This window comes from Hippoglossus hippoglossus, chromosome 22 (assembly GCF_009819705.1).
Source record: "Hippoglossus hippoglossus isolate fHipHip1 chromosome 22, fHipHip1.pri, whole genome shotgun sequence".
NCBI classification, from domain to species: domain Eukaryota; kingdom Metazoa; phylum Chordata; class Actinopteri; order Pleuronectiformes; family Pleuronectidae; genus Hippoglossus; species Hippoglossus hippoglossus.
This window is the reverse complement of record NC_047172.1, coordinates 22379688-22397616: the sequence shown is the minus strand read 5'-3', so window position 1 is coordinate 22397616 and position 17929 is coordinate 22379688. Positions and strand designations below refer to the sequence as shown.

General features: G+C 41.5%; 1 protein-coding gene across 1 annotated transcript; it reads left to right on the top strand.

The window, feature by feature from the left end:
- The first annotated feature begins 7012 nt into the window (after positions 1-7012).
- LOC117756193 (ornithine decarboxylase 1-like) lies at positions 7013-11825 on the top strand. Its single transcript, XM_034576598.1, has 11 exons — positions 7013-7143; positions 7970-8118; positions 8300-8437; positions 8547-8720; positions 8843-9015; positions 9131-9347; positions 9437-9520; positions 9701-9863; positions 9972-10087; positions 10203-10417; positions 10537-11825. Exons 3-11 carry the CDS (start codon positions 8336-8338, stop codon positions 10673-10675), a joined length of 1383 nt encoding a protein of 460 aa, XP_034432489.1. The 5' UTR covers positions 7013-7143; positions 7970-8118; positions 8300-8335; the 3' UTR covers positions 10676-11825.
- Positions 11826-17929: the final 6104 nt, after the last annotated feature.

Below are 17929 nucleotides of genomic sequence, written 5' to 3'. Positions count from 1 at the left end.
GGGAATAAAGCTAGCCTCATTCAGTTCTTATCAGGGACTGTATATAAAGGTGGACAACATGACTGCTTCCCATAAGTGAAGCCATCTGGTCGCTGGCTGCAGTATGCATCATAAATCTTGCCTCCTCCATGTTTGTGGATGGGACATTGTCAAAATGTCCAAAGCATTTCCCCCAAAGATTGTTTCTTGTTATTTGAAATACTTCTTATCACAATGATCTTTGTTCGTGTGCTAATTTTTAAGCTAAGCTATAAGCGAACCATCTGCTAGCTAGCCTCCAGCTGCATATTTACCCATTTATTGTACAGATATAAGAGGTGATATTATTTATCTTATCTAAATGTTAAAGCAAATTCATGCAATTCCACAAACTTAAACCTTGTTTATTAATTGGCTTTACCTCATCTGACCCTTTCACTTTGTACTCAATAGATCAGGGTCATTGTTTCAAAGAGGAAATCCATCGGTACAAAGCCTAACTGGTATGAAAAGGGAGCTTTTTACCCAAGTATCTAAAGAGTGATTTCTATCGGAAGAAACTGTGTTGCTGAGGCTCGACGACAGAGCTCTATCCTAGTTTAGTCCTTTGTGTTGAGAAACCAGTGACGCAGTCCCACTGTAAGAAGAAAAACATCATTTAGCAAAGTGTCATCTGGTATAGTTGTTTAATCCTGGTTCCAGGCAATTTGGCCCCTTTTCCTCTCAGTGCTTTGACTTCACCATGACAACTGGCAATCAGGCCACAGGAAGTGGGTCAACCAGGGCCGTCACAAAGAATAAGGAAAGAAACTGAATTTCCACAGGCACAAGGACGCGCTATTTGATATACCTTGTAAGACGAACCATTGGGTAGGCCCACGGTATGCCTCGTGGTAAATTTCTGCCTTTTGGACTTTATCAACGCATGTTTTCACCTGAAATAAAACCGTCTAAGTTATGGTTTACTATAATCAGTGCAAATCGGAACACGGTCACAGTGGGACACCAGGACAGAGCATAATTGAAAATCGTACTGGTTCATATTGAAGTATAAACAAAGAGTCAGAAACTAGCATCCTTTAATGTGACTGAATCAAAGTATGTGATGAAGCTTTGTGCTTCCACGTTATAGCTTTTTCCTATAGTAAGGAAGTGGCTCCATTGGAAACTCTTCATAGTGAGGATTATCAAGAGCTACCAGCACATTGTCTCAGCAAAAGTGCTCAACTAAATTATTTCTGTCTTGTACTTTGGTTTCCTGTTATACTTGCAGCTGGGTTTTGGGTTAACACTAATGACCAAATATTAACATTGCGTGCTCGTTTTAGCATTTAAATGCATAAAAATCCAGCTGCTCAGCCTGGCCAGCATGGCTGTGAGGTCTACTGTAAAATTTAGAGGCCAAAGAAATTGTTGAACTTATTTTGGATGCTTATATGAATGTGCCTGAACACTATGAACTCCACTCTGTTCCTTGAGTAAATATTAGCATGCTAATTATACGCTAGCTTGTTAATGGGCTGGTTTTCACATTTAAATACCTAAAAAATCCAGCCACAGTAGAGCCTTGCTAAGTCTACTTAAAAAACATATTGGACAAATAATTTTAATTTTAATTTGGATGTTTATATGAATGTGCTTGTACATTATCTATGACCTCCAATCTGTTCCTTACTACTGTTAACTGTTATACCTGCATTTTCGGTTCATGTGCTGGTTTTAGCATTCAAATACATACAAATCCAGCCACAAAGAGCCTGGCTAACAAGACTGTGACGTCTACTTTAAATAATACATGCCCAACAATGTTGTTTATATGAATGTGCTTGCACATTATCTGAGCTCCTGGGAGATAACTTGTGTGTGTTAAAGGCTTCAGAGCATAAAACTCAGATTTTAGAGGTCATCAAGCTCTCCGACTTTGATTAGGTCAACAACTTTTTTTGGACTTTTTTTTGCATGCAAACTTGCTGCCACTGTGCATCATGGGAAGGTATAGATATAGATATAAACAGTGGCATGCCCTTTCGCTTCTACTCCTTTCATTCTAAATTTCATAGATCAAATACGATCGTGTGAACGCTGGAACCATGACACCTAACACACGTGAAGCGGCGAAGCCTCCTCTTCAGCCTTTTTTTTTTTTTTCTCCAAAAGGATCAAAAGAGTGAAATGTGCTGATGCAGCCCTGTCCTGCTTCAGGCCAATCCAGGAAAGCACAAAAGAACTTCTAGTGAAAATATGATCACACTTTTTTTCTTTTTCTTTTTTTGCCGAGGTCTCTGGACTAACTCTGGGCAACTCAACCTTGAAAGAAGAAGAAGTGATGAGTCAGCGCAGAGCCAGATTAAACAAACCCTGTTCTCATCACTTCAGGGACAGAGTTGTCAAGTGGAGTAGCTACACAGTCAAAGGCTAATTTCATTATGAAGACTTTTTTTGCTATCATTTGGATTGTGATTAGGCTTAATTTAAATAATCTATTTTAACGCAGTTATATAGCATTCATCATTTAGTTAGCAAATGTCATAATATTTTAGCATTTTTGTGCAAATGTCTGTGTGTTAAACTTCAAAGCAACACTACAGGCTTTCATAATTTCTTGCTACTACAGGTTGTTGGCAACACCTGTAAAATGTATTTGTTGTTCCATCTCTTGTTTTTGAGCGTGTGCAGATTGTTGCACAGGTGAGACGGTGTTTCCTGCATTTGGCATATTAGCACCACATCGTTGCCATGTGCATCGTTTTGTGTATGGTCTGAAATCATCGTATTGCAGTTTACAAATGGAACAGAGTGGGATTTATTGTATCACACCACAAAAGGACAGTACTCCAAATGTAAGTTTAATTTATTTGTTAACTTTATTGAAAAAATGATCAACTTGTTTCTTTAGCTGACATTTCTGACTTTGTGTCTGAGCCGGCCAACAGCTGGAACAAGCGCTTTAAGTTTCAGAGTTATTTAAAGTGCAGACCCTAGTCTTAACACTGTGGTTTACATGGGCCACAGCTGCCACTGGGGACTGAGACTTTTTACATAAGAAGTAACACGTGCTTCCTTTTACAAATTGAGTTCATTAATAACTCATCATTAACCCCAAATTACCACTTGTGGCTTCGCTTGACACTGTTAAAAGAAGGATACAATGGCAAGCCTTAAAGAGTGTTTCCTTTATTGGTGGTGATGAACCCTTCAGGCCTATAAATTTCTGCATTGTGCAAAGTTAAGAGTACAGTTCAAACAGAGCAATGTCTGTATGTGTGGTTCAGACAGTGAGTACATGCTTCTAAAAATGGATTCCCTCGACACAATGTGAAGGAGTAGGTGTAGTGTGGCATCCTTCTTATGAATGAATTAACTATGGATGAGCCCAGTCAGCCAAGTTGACTTTTTCTTGAAGGTATTGTGGTGTGCTCATATGGGCCTGAGGCCATGCAGAGAAACATTGAGATTGACGGGGTCATAAGTAGCTGTCTGGGCCAGACAGACATACTAAGGTATATTGATGTCAAGCCTTCTTGTGAAGACTAAACACTTGCAATCCCGCAGTGCTGAGCCCATAGAAATGTAACTCTTTGAATCAAAGAGTGTGTGAACATGAATGAGAGAATCGGCTGCTGTTGTGGGCAACAGGTTATACTTTATGTGTGTGACTGTGTTACTGTGTTATGTAACTGCCAGGCACTGTTTACAAGCAGTATATATCGTCACATGGTAACTAATGGTTGTCACTAAAACGGTTATCATAGCTCGGTAAATGGAACCATTTAAATCATGATGTCTCACCAAAACACAGCATGAAGCAGAACCAATGTGTTTAGAAGAATCTCCCTTGAGTGTTGAAGTTATTTGTTCCAAACATCAGTTTTTTTTTTCTTCATCTTGATACAAATGAAATAAAGTTCAGTTTAACCTCTTGAGAAATGTCAAGGAAAATGTTGGTTTGTTTCATTTGCTTATTGTTACAAGATATGTTATTCACACTGAGCTTGATAGTGCAGGAACATAAAGTTGATAAAATGGTGAAAAAAGAAGTGAAGAGAAACACAATGCCATGTGCGGCAGATACACAAGTCACAACAAGGGTCACAGAGGCCCATACACTGCACTGTATGTTTTGGTCGGCCGCTAGAACACATCATCCTTGTATTTTGTGAAGCCTTGTAAATGTGGTCACAGTAATGATAACGGAAAGTCCACACAGAGCAAGAGACAGACATAACAAGAGGAGGTGAAGGAGATGGTGGAAACAGACGTTTAGAGGAAGAGAGACGAAAACAGAAACAAAGGGAAATGACTGGAGGGAGGAGAAACTGTTTATTTCGTTTCCGCTGTAATATATTTTAAGCGTTTCGTGATCTTGTGATTTTGAACTTTGAAAACGAGTTAGGCCCCAAGTGTGTGAGCCCACTTCCTGCCTCAGAGGCACAGGAGGCCTGCTAGAACAAGTTCAGATCCAGGGCAGGGCTATAGGGAAAGCTGGAATGTATAAGAGTGATTGCAGATTCTGTCATCAAACAAGAAAGACACTCATCCTCATTTTAACTCTTCAATCAATTCAGAAAGACACAAGTTTTTTTTTTAATACTTGTTTTAATGAATCAGAACTGCTTGGAAAAAAGTGACTTAATTCACTAACCCTGCAAAAGATCTTACTGGAAACTTTTGTGCAAAAAGTAAAATGCCATGTTGATGGTGGCCTCGAGACCTGGAAAAGATATTAAGCTAAGCCCACAGATATGTGGTCCTCACGACGCCCAAAAGTTTCCTGTTAGTGTCCTGGAACTGATGCCTGTGCAACATTTCCACATGTACTGCTGGGCCGTATTGACCAGATTCTTCATTTTCCTCCGTTTGGTAATGTCTGCTTGCAAACCAAATGTCTAACAAAGCAGCATTTGGACTGATTAGTCTGTGGAGTAAGGGTGGAAGGTATCGGCATCAGGAATTTAATGATCTCTTAAGTAAGAAAAGTTTAATTGATATAGCACCTTTCTCAAAGCAAGTTGCAAAGTGCTTCACAAAAGTCCAATAAAGGAGTCAGACAAAGCATTTGCACACACAATATAAAAAACAGAAGTAAAACCAGGCTCAGGCCATTAGAATAAATTAGTTTTTAGCTTCTGATTCGGCTGTCCACAGAGACAGCAGATATTATGCTAATAGGAAGGGCGGTCCATAGTGTCGGAGCCATGGCTTCAGATGCATGATCACCATTTACTTTTAATCGTTTGCAAGGGACAACTAGTTAACCTTGGTCAGAAGACCTAAGTGACCTGTTGGTGATGTAGAGTAGCAAAAGGTCAGAGATGTACATAGGTCCCTGGTCATGGAGTGCTTGGAATCTTAGGCTAAGAGCCTGAACCTTTTTTTCAAGAATATAGAATGGTTGGGTTGTGATTCATCTCACTGGATCCAGTCACTAGCCTTGCAGCAGCGTTTTGGGCTGTTTGTAGGTGGTCCAGAGATGATTTGCTGAGGCAGGTGAAAAGGGAATTACACTTGACTCCAGGAAATATGAGTGTGAATTACTGCATTAACTCCAGTTCAGGTTTTTGATACGATAGGCCTCAGTTTTTCAATATTTCTTAAATGGAATAGACAAGAACGGGTTAAGGATTTGATGTGTTGCACAGGGTTAGTGCACAATCTGATTAAAAATGAGTCAAAGATTTCTAAGAAAGAGACCCAATACACTGAGAAACCTTTGAAATGATATTTTCTGGAGCAATGATAAGAACCACAGTTCTGTCTAAATGTAAAAAATGTGCCTGCCATCCAGTCCTTAATGGCAGTCAGACAGTTGAGCAAGACACTAGGTTTGTTAGTTTCATCCGGCTTGAATGAGATATACAATTGGATATCATCAGCATATTAATGATAAGCGATACATTTATATTGACCAATAATATGACCCAAGGAAAATATGAACAGAGGAAATCAAACTTGGAAGCAATACAGCACCCTGAGGCACACCACAGGAGAGAGAACTAGTTTCTGACTAAAAGTATTCACACCATGACAGGCTTTTAGATTTTGTATTCACGGAAAACAGTTGTTTTTAGAAACTTAATAAGTTAAGCTACTGTGTCACTTCCTGAACAAATATTTGTGAGTACATTCATTGCATTTATCTTGCTGAGCTATTGTGACATATGTGCTCGTGTTGATGCTCTCGTGTCATTGCAATCCTCTTTAATCTCATCAGGCAGGTCAAAAATGTCAGGTCAGGCCGTGCCGTGGCCAGCACAGTGTTGTCTGCGGTCTGCCAGCGTGACAGAGCCTCTCTGGGATTAACACAAAGGCAGCACAGGCTTCTTCCATCGCAGCTGGCCTTGTATAAATGTTTTGATCATCATCATGAAGTCAGATTAAAGCACAAAACACGCTCATGGGGACTGCAACTCATGATTCCCCTCATTATCAAATATAACCAGTTCTTTTTTCCTTAATGGCTAATGGTCTATGAAATTGAATTGTCTGTGATTTCTTAAAATGAATCTTTAAAAAAAACAAAAAAAACAGTGAAAAACCAAGAAAAGGGTTTTAACTTACTTTCATAAACTGTGTGAAAAAGAAAGGCATCAGATCCTCACATTTGAGGCCCATATGAGTTTATTCAACAGCTCTTAATGTCTATAAATAAAGTTTTTTTTATTATTATTGAATGTTTTACTAGTTTCCTACACAGTCTGGCAAGGAAATGATTAAATACACCGTGAAGTGACAACAGTCGGAGAAAAGAGACATTACAGATACGGTGTTTGTTCTTGTGTGAAGTCTGGATGGAACCCGAACAGTAATGTGACTAGTCTCTGTCTGGTGTCCTGACCATGTTAGCGTTGACACAGACAGGAGCTGTGTTACCATTAGTAATCCACGGCGGTGGAAGCCTCCTCTGTCTTTCCCACCATGTGGATGAGGTGACGAGACTAAACCGGTTCCTACGTGGATAGGGGGCCGGTTTCAGCTGGTTGCGTTGCCATGGTAACGAGCTCTCTATAAATACCGCCGGGATCCCTCGCCGGCCCTTACTCATCTTTCAGTTCGGGTCTGAGAAGCCACTCCTCCAGCAGCGGACTTCATTCAGAGGGACAACTGCTTCTTTTTAATCCCGGCGGTTGTGTCTAATGGACAAACTCTTTGTAAATGCTTTTTAAGGTAAGAGGGGACGTTTCTTCTCGACGCCATTACGCGAAAGGCGGCACGTTTTAGCTTCATTGCTAGTCACGTAATATTAGCAGAGGTCGGCTAAAGGGCCGGTTCAGTTATGGCGGCTGAAAAAGAACAATGAAGGGGGGTTACGAGTGGGCCAGTAACGTCAGTTTCATTCAAAGCTGGAGAGAGTGTTTCTGAACGTCTCGACGTGGCCGTTTTGTAGGACCGCTGGTTGGCTATAAACGATCTTATTTCTGTTAACTGCGCACGTAAGTCTCCAGGACCTCGGACGTTGATGTGGTGACATTTGCTACGGGTTTGATTTGCTCGTGTTCATTTCGGATGAATCACGATAAGAGAAATGTCCCAACGTCAAACTGCCTCATGGCAAGAAGCGCTCCAAGCGGAACCGGCATATCTACGTCGGTGTCATTTGCAGGTCGCTGATTGGTCCGCCTCCGTGCCGGTCTTTTACGTTGAAAGGCGGACCTCTCTGTGATTGGAGGATATATGGGGCGGGGCTTAAACGTCCAGTCGTCTCATTGAATTTCTGCATATGGTGTCAAGTTGTCCTGACAGTTATAAAATGGAGCGTTGCTGAGGACTGACTTAACAATGTCTTAACAATTTTGTGTCTCTTAACATACATGAACTTTCGTGGGCTGTGGTGGTTTTGATAGAATAATCTGTAACTTGTGACTAAAAATGACAACTCGAACTCACTAAAGTAGGGTCTATAAATAGTTGTCTGACTTATTAACTGCTTTTTGCCACCAGAGGAAGACACATTTTAAAAACTGTTTGTGTTAACATTTTGTCTTGTCCACAGAATCATAACTCTAGGAGATCACACACTGGCTACTCAGCAGGCCCTGGCCTTGAGTCTTATCTGAAGGGGTTTAACTTCACTGGTGAACCACCTTGGCTTCTCTGCACCTGAGGAACAGCAGCACTAAATTCCATCTCTTTTGTATTAAAGTAAGTGAATCATTCTCTTATCTTCTATGTATACAATCAAATCCATTTCCATTCAGTTACAGTGTTTTGAGTGTTACTCACAAAGTTTGAGACTTTCCCATGAGAGTGTAATCAAGGACACAAAAGAAACTGTTGTCAAAGTTGAATGTAATCTCAATACGCCTCTCCCTCCCTCTTCTAGTTTACTTGTGAGTAAACAAAAGGACTTGTTGTTACCATGAACACTGCAACTCCCACTGAGTTTGAATTCCCTTTCCTGGAGGAGGGTTTCACTGCCCGGGATGTTGTTGAGCAGAAGATCAATGAATCATCCATGACGGTAAGGGTCTGGTGCTGGTTTTGTTCAGGGGACACCCAGTGCCCCATTTGTTAAGTGATGGATGGAAAGGACTGCTTCCATTTAATGCATATGTTCCTTTCTTCTACAGGATGAGAGAGATGCCTTCTACGTCTGTGACTTGGGGGATGTGCTTAAGAAACACCTGCGCTGGATGAGGGCCCTGCCTCGCATCACTCCTTTCTATGCTGTCAAATGCAATGACAGTCGGACAGTCGTAACAACACTGGCATCCCTGGGAACTGGATTTGACTGTGCGAGCAAGGTGGGTTTTGGAAAAGTGTCCATAGCACAAAATGCAAAGCACTAGAATACAAAGATCAATTGATAACTTTTGCAAATTTAGTTTTTGAACGAGTATTTTCTTTGTTGAATGTTGTTATCTAGACGGAAATTGCGATGGTTCAGTCTCTGGGAGTGGATCCAAGCAGAATCATCTATGCCAACCCCTGTAAGCAAGTTTCGCAGATCAAGTATGCGTCTGCCCATGGGGTCCAGATGATGACCTTTGATAGCGAAGTGGAACTCATGAAAGTGGCCCGTTGTCATGACAATGCCAAGTAAGACTCTATCATCCATGAAACAAAGGCTTTGGTATTTTTATTTTTATTGTGTGTCTGCAATATTCTCTGAATGTTTGTCCTTTTGAATAACTTGATTTTGTTGTTTGCCCAGGCTGGTGCTGCGTATTGCCACAGATGACTCAAAGGCAGTGTGTCGTCTGAGTGTGAAGTTTGGGGCCCAGCTCAAATCTTGTCGAGGTCTTCTGGAGCGGGCTAAAGAACTGGGACTGAACGTGATCGGTGTCAGCTTCCATGTTGGCAGTGGCTGTACTGATTCCAAGACCTACATGCAGGCCATCGCTGATGCTCGCTGTGTTTTCCATATGGGCGTGAGTTGTGACTTAAATACATATACAGCTGATTTTATGAGGGTTTTCTTCCACCAAAGTCAATAAGGACTGAATCTTGTTCCCTCTAGGATGAGCTCGGCTTCAACATGGATCTCTTGGACATTGGTGGTGGGTTCCCTGGTTCCGACAATGTTGAACTCAAATTTGAGGAGGTAAAATTAAATTAATCTTTTTCAAATATATAAATTGGCTGCTATATAACAGGGTCAAACTGATTGTTTGAGTTTATTATATTGGACAAAAAAGTACAGCATGAATTTAGCTGGAGCATCAGTAGTACGACAAGTTCTCTTCCAGTCTTATTTACACATGGACATTTTTGTTCTTTCTAGATCACAGTTGTAATCAACTCTGCCCTGGACAAGTATTTCCCTGCTGACTGTGGTGTTAAGGTCATCGCTGAACCAGGACGCTTTTATGTAGCTTCTGCTTACACGCTAGTTGTCAACATCATTGCCAAGAAGGTCATAATGGATGAGGATTCAGTCTCTGACGGTAAAAGCCTTAATTTAGAAAAATTACCATGATTTGCTAAAACTGTTTATTCTGGGAGCAGTTTTGTTCCGTTGCTCAGTAGTAAAGTTATTTTTTTTTCTCTTTTAGATGAAGACGAAGGGACCAATGACAGGACTCTGATGTACTATGTCAACGATGGAGTGTACGGATCTTTCAACTGTATACTCTATGACCACGCTCATTGTTTGCCAATACTGCACAAGGTAACACAAGACACCAACAAGATACTCATCATTCATGGTGGTCAATGAAAGGTGAAATGCATTGTCATGATAAATGTATTCTCTCTTTCTCCTCCCCACCTCTTACGACTAATAGAAGCCAAAGCCAGATGAGATCATGTACCCCTGCAGTATCTGGGGCCCAACATGTGATGGTCTTGATCGCATTGTTGAGCAGTGTTACCTGCCTGACATGCAAGTGGGCGACTGGCTGGTCTTCGAAAACATGGGTGCCTACACCGTGGCTGCCTCCTCCACCTTCAATGGTTTCCAAAGACCTGACCTTCACTATGTCATTTCCCGTCCTGCTTGGTGAGTGATGTCACTGTAGCCAAATGAGTTTGTTATTGTATTACTTGAGGAACATTTACAAGTTTGTAGTGCTTCTTGTGTTATAGAATTCTAACTTTCATCTGCATTTTCTTCTGCAGGCAACACGTGCAGCAGATCTGTCTGCAGGGCATGCCAGCCCCTGCGGAGGAGTCTCGCTTGTTCGAGGTGTCTGCAGGCTGTGGCCAAGAGAGCAGCTTGGAGATGCCTACCAAGCCGTGCCAGGCCCGTGTTGTTTAAACATATCTAGCATCCTTTGTTTTCAAATATTGGACAAGATTCTTTTGGGGGGTTTTCCCCTGCTTTCTCCCCAAATGTATGTGAACGTTTAAGGCCAGTTACTTGACAGGAGAATGAGAGGGGCATGTTGTTGTACACAATTTCTCTGTTCTGTATGGAAGCTGGAGATCAACCCTCAATGTAATGAGGCTAAATCACACTCTGAGTGTCTCTATGGGCAGCCTTCTTGCCCTAGTCAGGGGAAATGACTGTGGGAATTAGATCTTGAAGAATCTGCTGAATAGAAAGTCGATTGCTAAATATATCACAAAACCACTTTGATGAAGGTTCCTCATCACCATTGGTCTCAACATTTGGACAAAATCTTTTTTCAAGGGTTACTGGTGCTTTTAATTTATAATGTTAAAATATAATGGCAAATTGCTTAACAGCTGAAGTCACATCCCTTGCTAGTAACTCGCAAAGAGGTGATTGGAGGGGTGATTTAATTCCTTAAATGGCTGCTATGTTAATATTAATCTTTTCCATGATCTCCACTTTTGTACAGAACTCCACAAGTGTTAATCCTTAAGATGTTAACGCATCAAGAAACACCATATTATTTTAATGTCGTTCTACATTTCATTAAGTATTTAATGTGTCTCGTAAATTCTTCTCTGCTGCTCATCGCCAGAACCATTTCAAATGCAAAGTTTAAATGTGTATGCTCACAGGAAATACCTGTAAATATGTGCATGAATCCTGTTCTGTATGTAAAAACACCATATGGTATGACTGGTCTAAAATGGCTGCAGCAAATGAAACAATTTGTCAAGCAACAATACAGATACTTACACTTAATTGGCATCTCAGCCCCCCATATCCTCATATTTTTCCTGATTAGTGGACACAACGGGTGCCACACAAATCTTCAAGATTAACACTTAAAACACAGGGACTCAAGAAGCAGACTGCACCCCTTCTCTTCTCCTATTCTCTTTTTATGTTTTGTAACTTTTAAAAGGCAAGAAATCTATTTGTGATATTAATAACATGTTTAACCACACATGGCATAGACACAAAAGAGATGGGATTGCAATTTCATTGAGCTTTCCTGTGGAAACATTTAGAAGTTTTGTATTTTTTTAATAAATAAAACATTAGGTGCAGAGTCAAATTGTGGATGTTGTGTGTTTGGTGCAAATAGGACCACATGCAGCCATTTCAGTTCTGACACAGGCTCTATTGACCTTTTAAAAACTTATGTACAGAGACCATCTAGTGGTTGCAGAAGGAAATTACAGTTCCTGCTTTGTTGCATAAATTTCAATAACAGCTGCGAAACAAATTGTCCGCTTCCTGCTCACAACTGTGCCTTTGACACACAATTGAGTCTTCATATCAGTGTAGAAAAAATTGCGAAGTCCTAGATCTGATGGTCTGTGTGAGGAATAAAGATACCTATGGTATGTCAGGTCAAATTAACAAATTTTACAAAATCAACAGCTGACAATAGACTGAGAAAATACACTGATAACACAATGTAGTTGTGTAATTAGCAAGTGAAAGTACAAAATGAAAAAGGCAATAAAATTAGTACAAATATATAGTATCCCAAAAAATTATAAATTACAATACATATGGAGATATTAATATAATATAGGCTAATACCTTTAACTTCACACAGACATTATAGAGAGAGAAAGTATGAGAACAAAGTTCAGTGGCACAGAATGATTGCAAGTTAAGGATAATATTGCACGGTATAATACAAAATTTGTATAATGGATATAAATACAGACAGATACGGTGTACAGAAGACGGTACACTGTATAGTCTATATATATATATATATAAGATATTGCATTATATATACCAACCTGATTTAACCCATTAATGGGCATAATAAAATAACGTGTATTGTGTTATTATATACTTTCATCATGTAACGTTGCTGTGTTAGTAATAAAACACTGTCGCATTTGAAGTTATTGTAACTTCTTCGCCACGCTGGTGTCGGTTGTTTGTTCCTGTTCCTTTTAGTGAGGTTGAAGTCACGCAGCTCTGCCCCCTGCTGGTGGGCTGTAGAGGCTTCTCCTCCTCTAAAATGTGTGCTGGTTCATAATCGTAACCCTGGTTGTTTCAGCCCTGGCAAAGTCTGACGCATAGCTTAAAGGTATTTGCTTTAGACAGCAATGAGCTAACATGTGAGTGAAGTTCAGTAGGAAGGAGTATTAGGGCCCTGTTGAAGAAAACAATTAAGAAGAGAATTATAATATTACAAGAATATAGTCGTAATTCAATTGACATCTTTTGACAAAAAAAGTACTTACCAGAATAATGTAATCTAACTAGAACAAAAGCTATAATAATGCGAGAAGAACCTCGCAATTTAATAAGAAAACATATGATATATTTTGAGAACTTTTTTTAGGAAATAAGCAGCAAGGAGAACCCATGTACTTATGATGATGTGGTACTGATTTGCCAAAAGTATTACATTTTTGGTGAAACCTGAAGTATGTCATAACATGTTGCTGCCCATTCCTTATATTATTTTTATTCTCTTAGTATTACAACCTTACTCTCCTTAACTTGTTTTTCTTTTTTACTTAAATTGGGCCTCATACTTGTATAATTGTAGTTCATGGTGCAAGCAACATTAAGGGAAATCAAACATTGATCCTCTTCAAATACTGATGTAAAACAGGATAAACATGGACACAGTTTCCCTTTAAGGTGGTACACTGGGGCAGTGAACTGTGAGAGACCACCTCAGCCCAACTAACATCACCCTCATTATTTAATACTTTTCCTAGACAGCCGCATTCAAACTGTTGACCTTAATGAGAATAAGACATTATTTGGATGATGTTTCCATGAGTTGCTAATCGAATATTACATTTATAATCCTGTTTACATGTTACAGACTTCATTATACAGTCTATGGTTACAGATCATCGTCTGATTATGACGTCAAGCAGTTGTAGCTGCCATTCATGCCGAAAAATGCAGTGAAAATCCCAATTGAACAACATGCGTAATGTAATGCAATTAAGACAGTAAGGTCAGAATACTCCACATGTCTTAATTGCTTGTTCTGATTTTGAACTTATTTAGGTTAAGGTATTCAGAAAATACTGTTCACATGGCAGTGTCTTATTCTGCCTATTGTCCTGATTGGGTTAATATTGGAATGTTGGGGTCCATGAAATCGTAGTCAGTGTGTCTTATCGTGTTAAAGTTTTGCTTTTGTTGCTGTGGCCTCAGCCTCTCAGAATGGAGGATGAGACCACAGTGCTCCTTTGTTCCACACACAGCCTTTCACATCTGGTTGTGAAGTTTGCCCCTGGACCAGGTCACCAGCTACATTGGTCACTGTGTGTCCCGATGATGTCACCTAGCAAATAAATCCCCAGCGCCCGTCTCCATACTGTCTTTCTGCTTCTTGTTGTTGGGCACACAGCGTTGCCCTTCATTACACAGCCAGCACGACATTAGCTCACTGGACTCCTGACATCAGAAGGTATTCTCCTCCATGGACTTGGTTACCTAACTTGGCCTGTCATAGAATAGCACAACACGGTTATAGGACTTTGTCAGTGTATTAGATTTGATTGAGTGTATTTTCTGAATATTATTGTTATGTCTGTTTGTAGGGTATTTGCTGTTTGTTCCGCCCATATCCAGTTTCATTTACATGAGGTGGCCTTAACTGAGAGACACACAGCTGCACAGCCATCTTTGATTCCACCATCTTGTTTGTAGTTTAATAATTTTAATCTATTTGATTTGTTGCGTGTATGTTGCATATTTTGTGAGTTAATAGGGGTTTTGATGTGCCCCTTGTCCTCTCACTTTACAAAACTGAGGCCAAAATATACTAGACAGGGGTGCTACCATCCTGCCCTGGTGATGTCATTTGGGGCCTGTAGTCTGTGCAGTAATGCTCAGTTGAGAGTCTCAAGTTGTCTATCTTGATGTTTCCCCCGTTTTTATAGCATCAAATAAGTGATTGGTTGTGCACACAGAATTAACATCTGCGTAGTGTTGGGCTATGGTTTTGTGTGAAACCACACTTCGGCCTACATGTGCCATCAAAGCCTGAAGCAGCATGTCCCTCCAGGACTCCGTCTCCCAGGGGCCATTAAAAACCAGAGCAAGGAACTCAATGTCCCAGAGGGCATCAACTTCACACAGAGGGGTGGAAACCCCCCCCAGGGACACAGGTTTCAACTCCCATTGGTCACTCTGGACCCCATGACCTGTGAGGTCACCGGGCCAATATAAGCTAGGTTCTCCAGCTTCGATCTCTCTTTCTACACTCTCTCCAAGGAGAGAAGGCGGTCGAGCCCTGCCTCTTCCTACGATCCTTCCACAGGAGGGAAGGCTGTGGAGCCTCTTCTCCAGCTCACATCTTCTCTTCCCATCCAACTCTTCGAGAGGAGCACAAAGGTGCAGCTTCCAGCTCATCTCACCAAGGAAACCTCCTCGCCCTCCAAGCTCTACCAACGTCCTAGCAGCGACTCGATGTCCTGCTTGCAAACTTCAGCCAACAACTGAGCTACACAACGCTCAACCGAAACCAGCAAGACGACACAAAACTGCGAACTGCACAGCAACTTCCTTTTTCCCCTTTCCACGGACTGGTAACACAACTGGGCTTAATAATTATACTAGGTGTCGTGTTCTTTTATCCTTAGGTATGAGAAGGGTCGGTCTTAGTTCAAAAAGTATTTATTTAGAAGCAATGAAAAGGTACAGCATAGCTATGGGCACTCAAGGCACAGCCTCGGCTTTTAGTCAGTAGCTCGGGGTAGTCAAGAGTCGCCCCGAACGGATGACAGGTGCAATATTTATAATAGTAGGTTGAAGGCGTGGTCCCAGCATCTTGGAACTGGAATCCACCAATGATGAGGAGCCGCTCCCAGGTTCGTCACTCCTTTGATAGTAGCTGGGCAAATCTTCACATTCTGACAGTGTTAAGTTTTGTGTATTAAGAAAAAGCCTTTATCCGGCTGAAGCTTTGTGAGTCTTCAGTAGTTTTGCAGACACAGTGTTTTTGTTCATTGGAGTGTGAAACATTGTGTTTCTGTTTTATCGTCTGTATGTTCTGTGTGTGTAAGCATGCGTATTTATCAGACAAGACAACGCCTTTCCTATCTGGCCTTCAGAAGCTGGGGCAGCTTCTTCATTTCTTTCTAAGGCATAGGTCACAGTGTCTTAATGAGCACAGTGCATTCATGTATGTGTGATGTTGAATAAAGCTAAAGGAATACTGTAATATATATAAAGGTTTATGTATGAGAACAGGTTTAAGTACAGTGTATTGTATGCCACGGATTACAGTCCTAACACATAACAAAACATAAATTATTTCTGTTAAGGTACAAACATGGTGCGTGTAAAATCGATCCTTTTCGGGGCTATAGTGTCTAATTATATTATTAAAATCCTAACAAATCCCTCCTTTCACACCATTTCATGGTGTGAACAATTTACTGGGGATCATCCACGAACTCCCCAACCTCCATCTCATCCAATGCAAACTCATCATCATCATCATCATCATCATCATCATCATCATCATCATCATCATCACTCAACAAAGGCAACTGATAGGGTGGGGGAGGGGGCATGTGTTCTTTGGTCAGAGCCGTGGTGATGAGTCTGTTGAGCAAGGTCCTAAAGCAAGGGATGCAGCAGCAGCCACAGGTGACTAGGATAGCTGAAAAGATAGCTAGGGAGAGGAGGCAGGATGCAATTAGCCCTTTCCATTTGCCGAATGCAGTGTTCATCCAATTATCTAGGGGGTTGTTAATTCCAGAGTCTGCGGCCATGTTCTGTGCCATGGTGCGTAAGGCGGAGAGGGCCCTGGTCACCGAGCCATCAGGGGCGGTATTGCTGGGGATAAATGTATAACAAGAACTTCCTATCATAGTGCACACACCACCCTTTTCTGCCAGTAGGAGGTCTAGGGCCATTTGGTTCTGTGTGACCATAAGGGAAGTAGGGGCGAGCTGTTCGGATAGGCCAGTTATGGCGTCTCGAGTAAGGTTGGTGAGGCGTTGGAGATTGAAATGGACGTAGTTAATGCGATCCACGTTTTTGTTGGGAGTTACCCATATCCAGATAGACTCAAATCCCGCTGCAATTTGATTCGCTAATTTATATTGGTCTGGAACACCCCGTGGAATCCCTATGGCATCTATGTATGTGGGTGAGTCCCTATTTAAGTCAAAATCCGTTGTTCTTCGTCGGCGGGTGCTAGTGGGTTGTCCTGGGCGGGGAGAGAGGATAGTCAGGGGCATGGCCAATTGAACAATTGTGCAGGAAACCTTCCAGTTTGAAGGAAGGCGGTTCCTCAAGCGTTTTCCTCTACAGTACCAGAAGAGGTCACTGCGGGCCCACTCCAGCTGTGTGGCGTTGTGCCAGTCGGTAACATTGATGTTTCTAGAACACCAGGAGGACGGCATTGAACCCATCTCTCTGTGAGATGAGTTACCTTTTTTAGTCAGACATGTGTAATTTCCCTTTACTGGAGTAAATATAGGGGCAGCGTGTTGTTTGGCGCCGGGGGAAAGAGATGACTGAGAGTAGAACAGTTGGCGGGACTGGCTTCCATGTGTAAGCCATACATGCAATCAAAACCGGGTCGATCCGAGTCTATCAGTAGGGGGGCCGGGGTGGTGGTTAAGGTGGGCCGGGGCTGACTGCAGACTATACAATTAGTGAGGTTTTGGGAACGGGCAGTAAAGTGGACCCATTTTAGCCATATGTTTTCATCAGTGTATCCAGTCTCTATTTCTACCACATCTTCAACGGTACTGGCTTCGTAATATTGTACCGCAGGGGAGCTGGGTGGGGATGGTAGTGGTGAGGTGGATTCAGGGGGAGAGTTCGTGGAGCTAGTAGTAGAGTTATCAGACAGGGAAGGGGAAGGCTGAGTTCTAGGGGAGGAGGAGAACGATGCCCATGGGGTCAGCTCCTGTCATGTCTACTCCTAAAACAAAATAATAAGGCAGTGCGGCTTTTTTAGTCAATTTGTTATAGTGGAGATGTTTAAGAGTCTATTGTCGGGGGAACCGGCAGGCGTGATCCTCCGGGTGAGGGTGATGTTTCTTTGGAGCTGTCCCAAGGGGGTTCGTGCATTGTATCTGTGGGTGTAACCTCTGGGGCCTGTGTTCCACAAAACGTGTTATCAAAGGTTTATCATTTTGCATTCATCTCTAAACCATTGTTTTTTATATGTGATATCAGGAACCATATGAACAT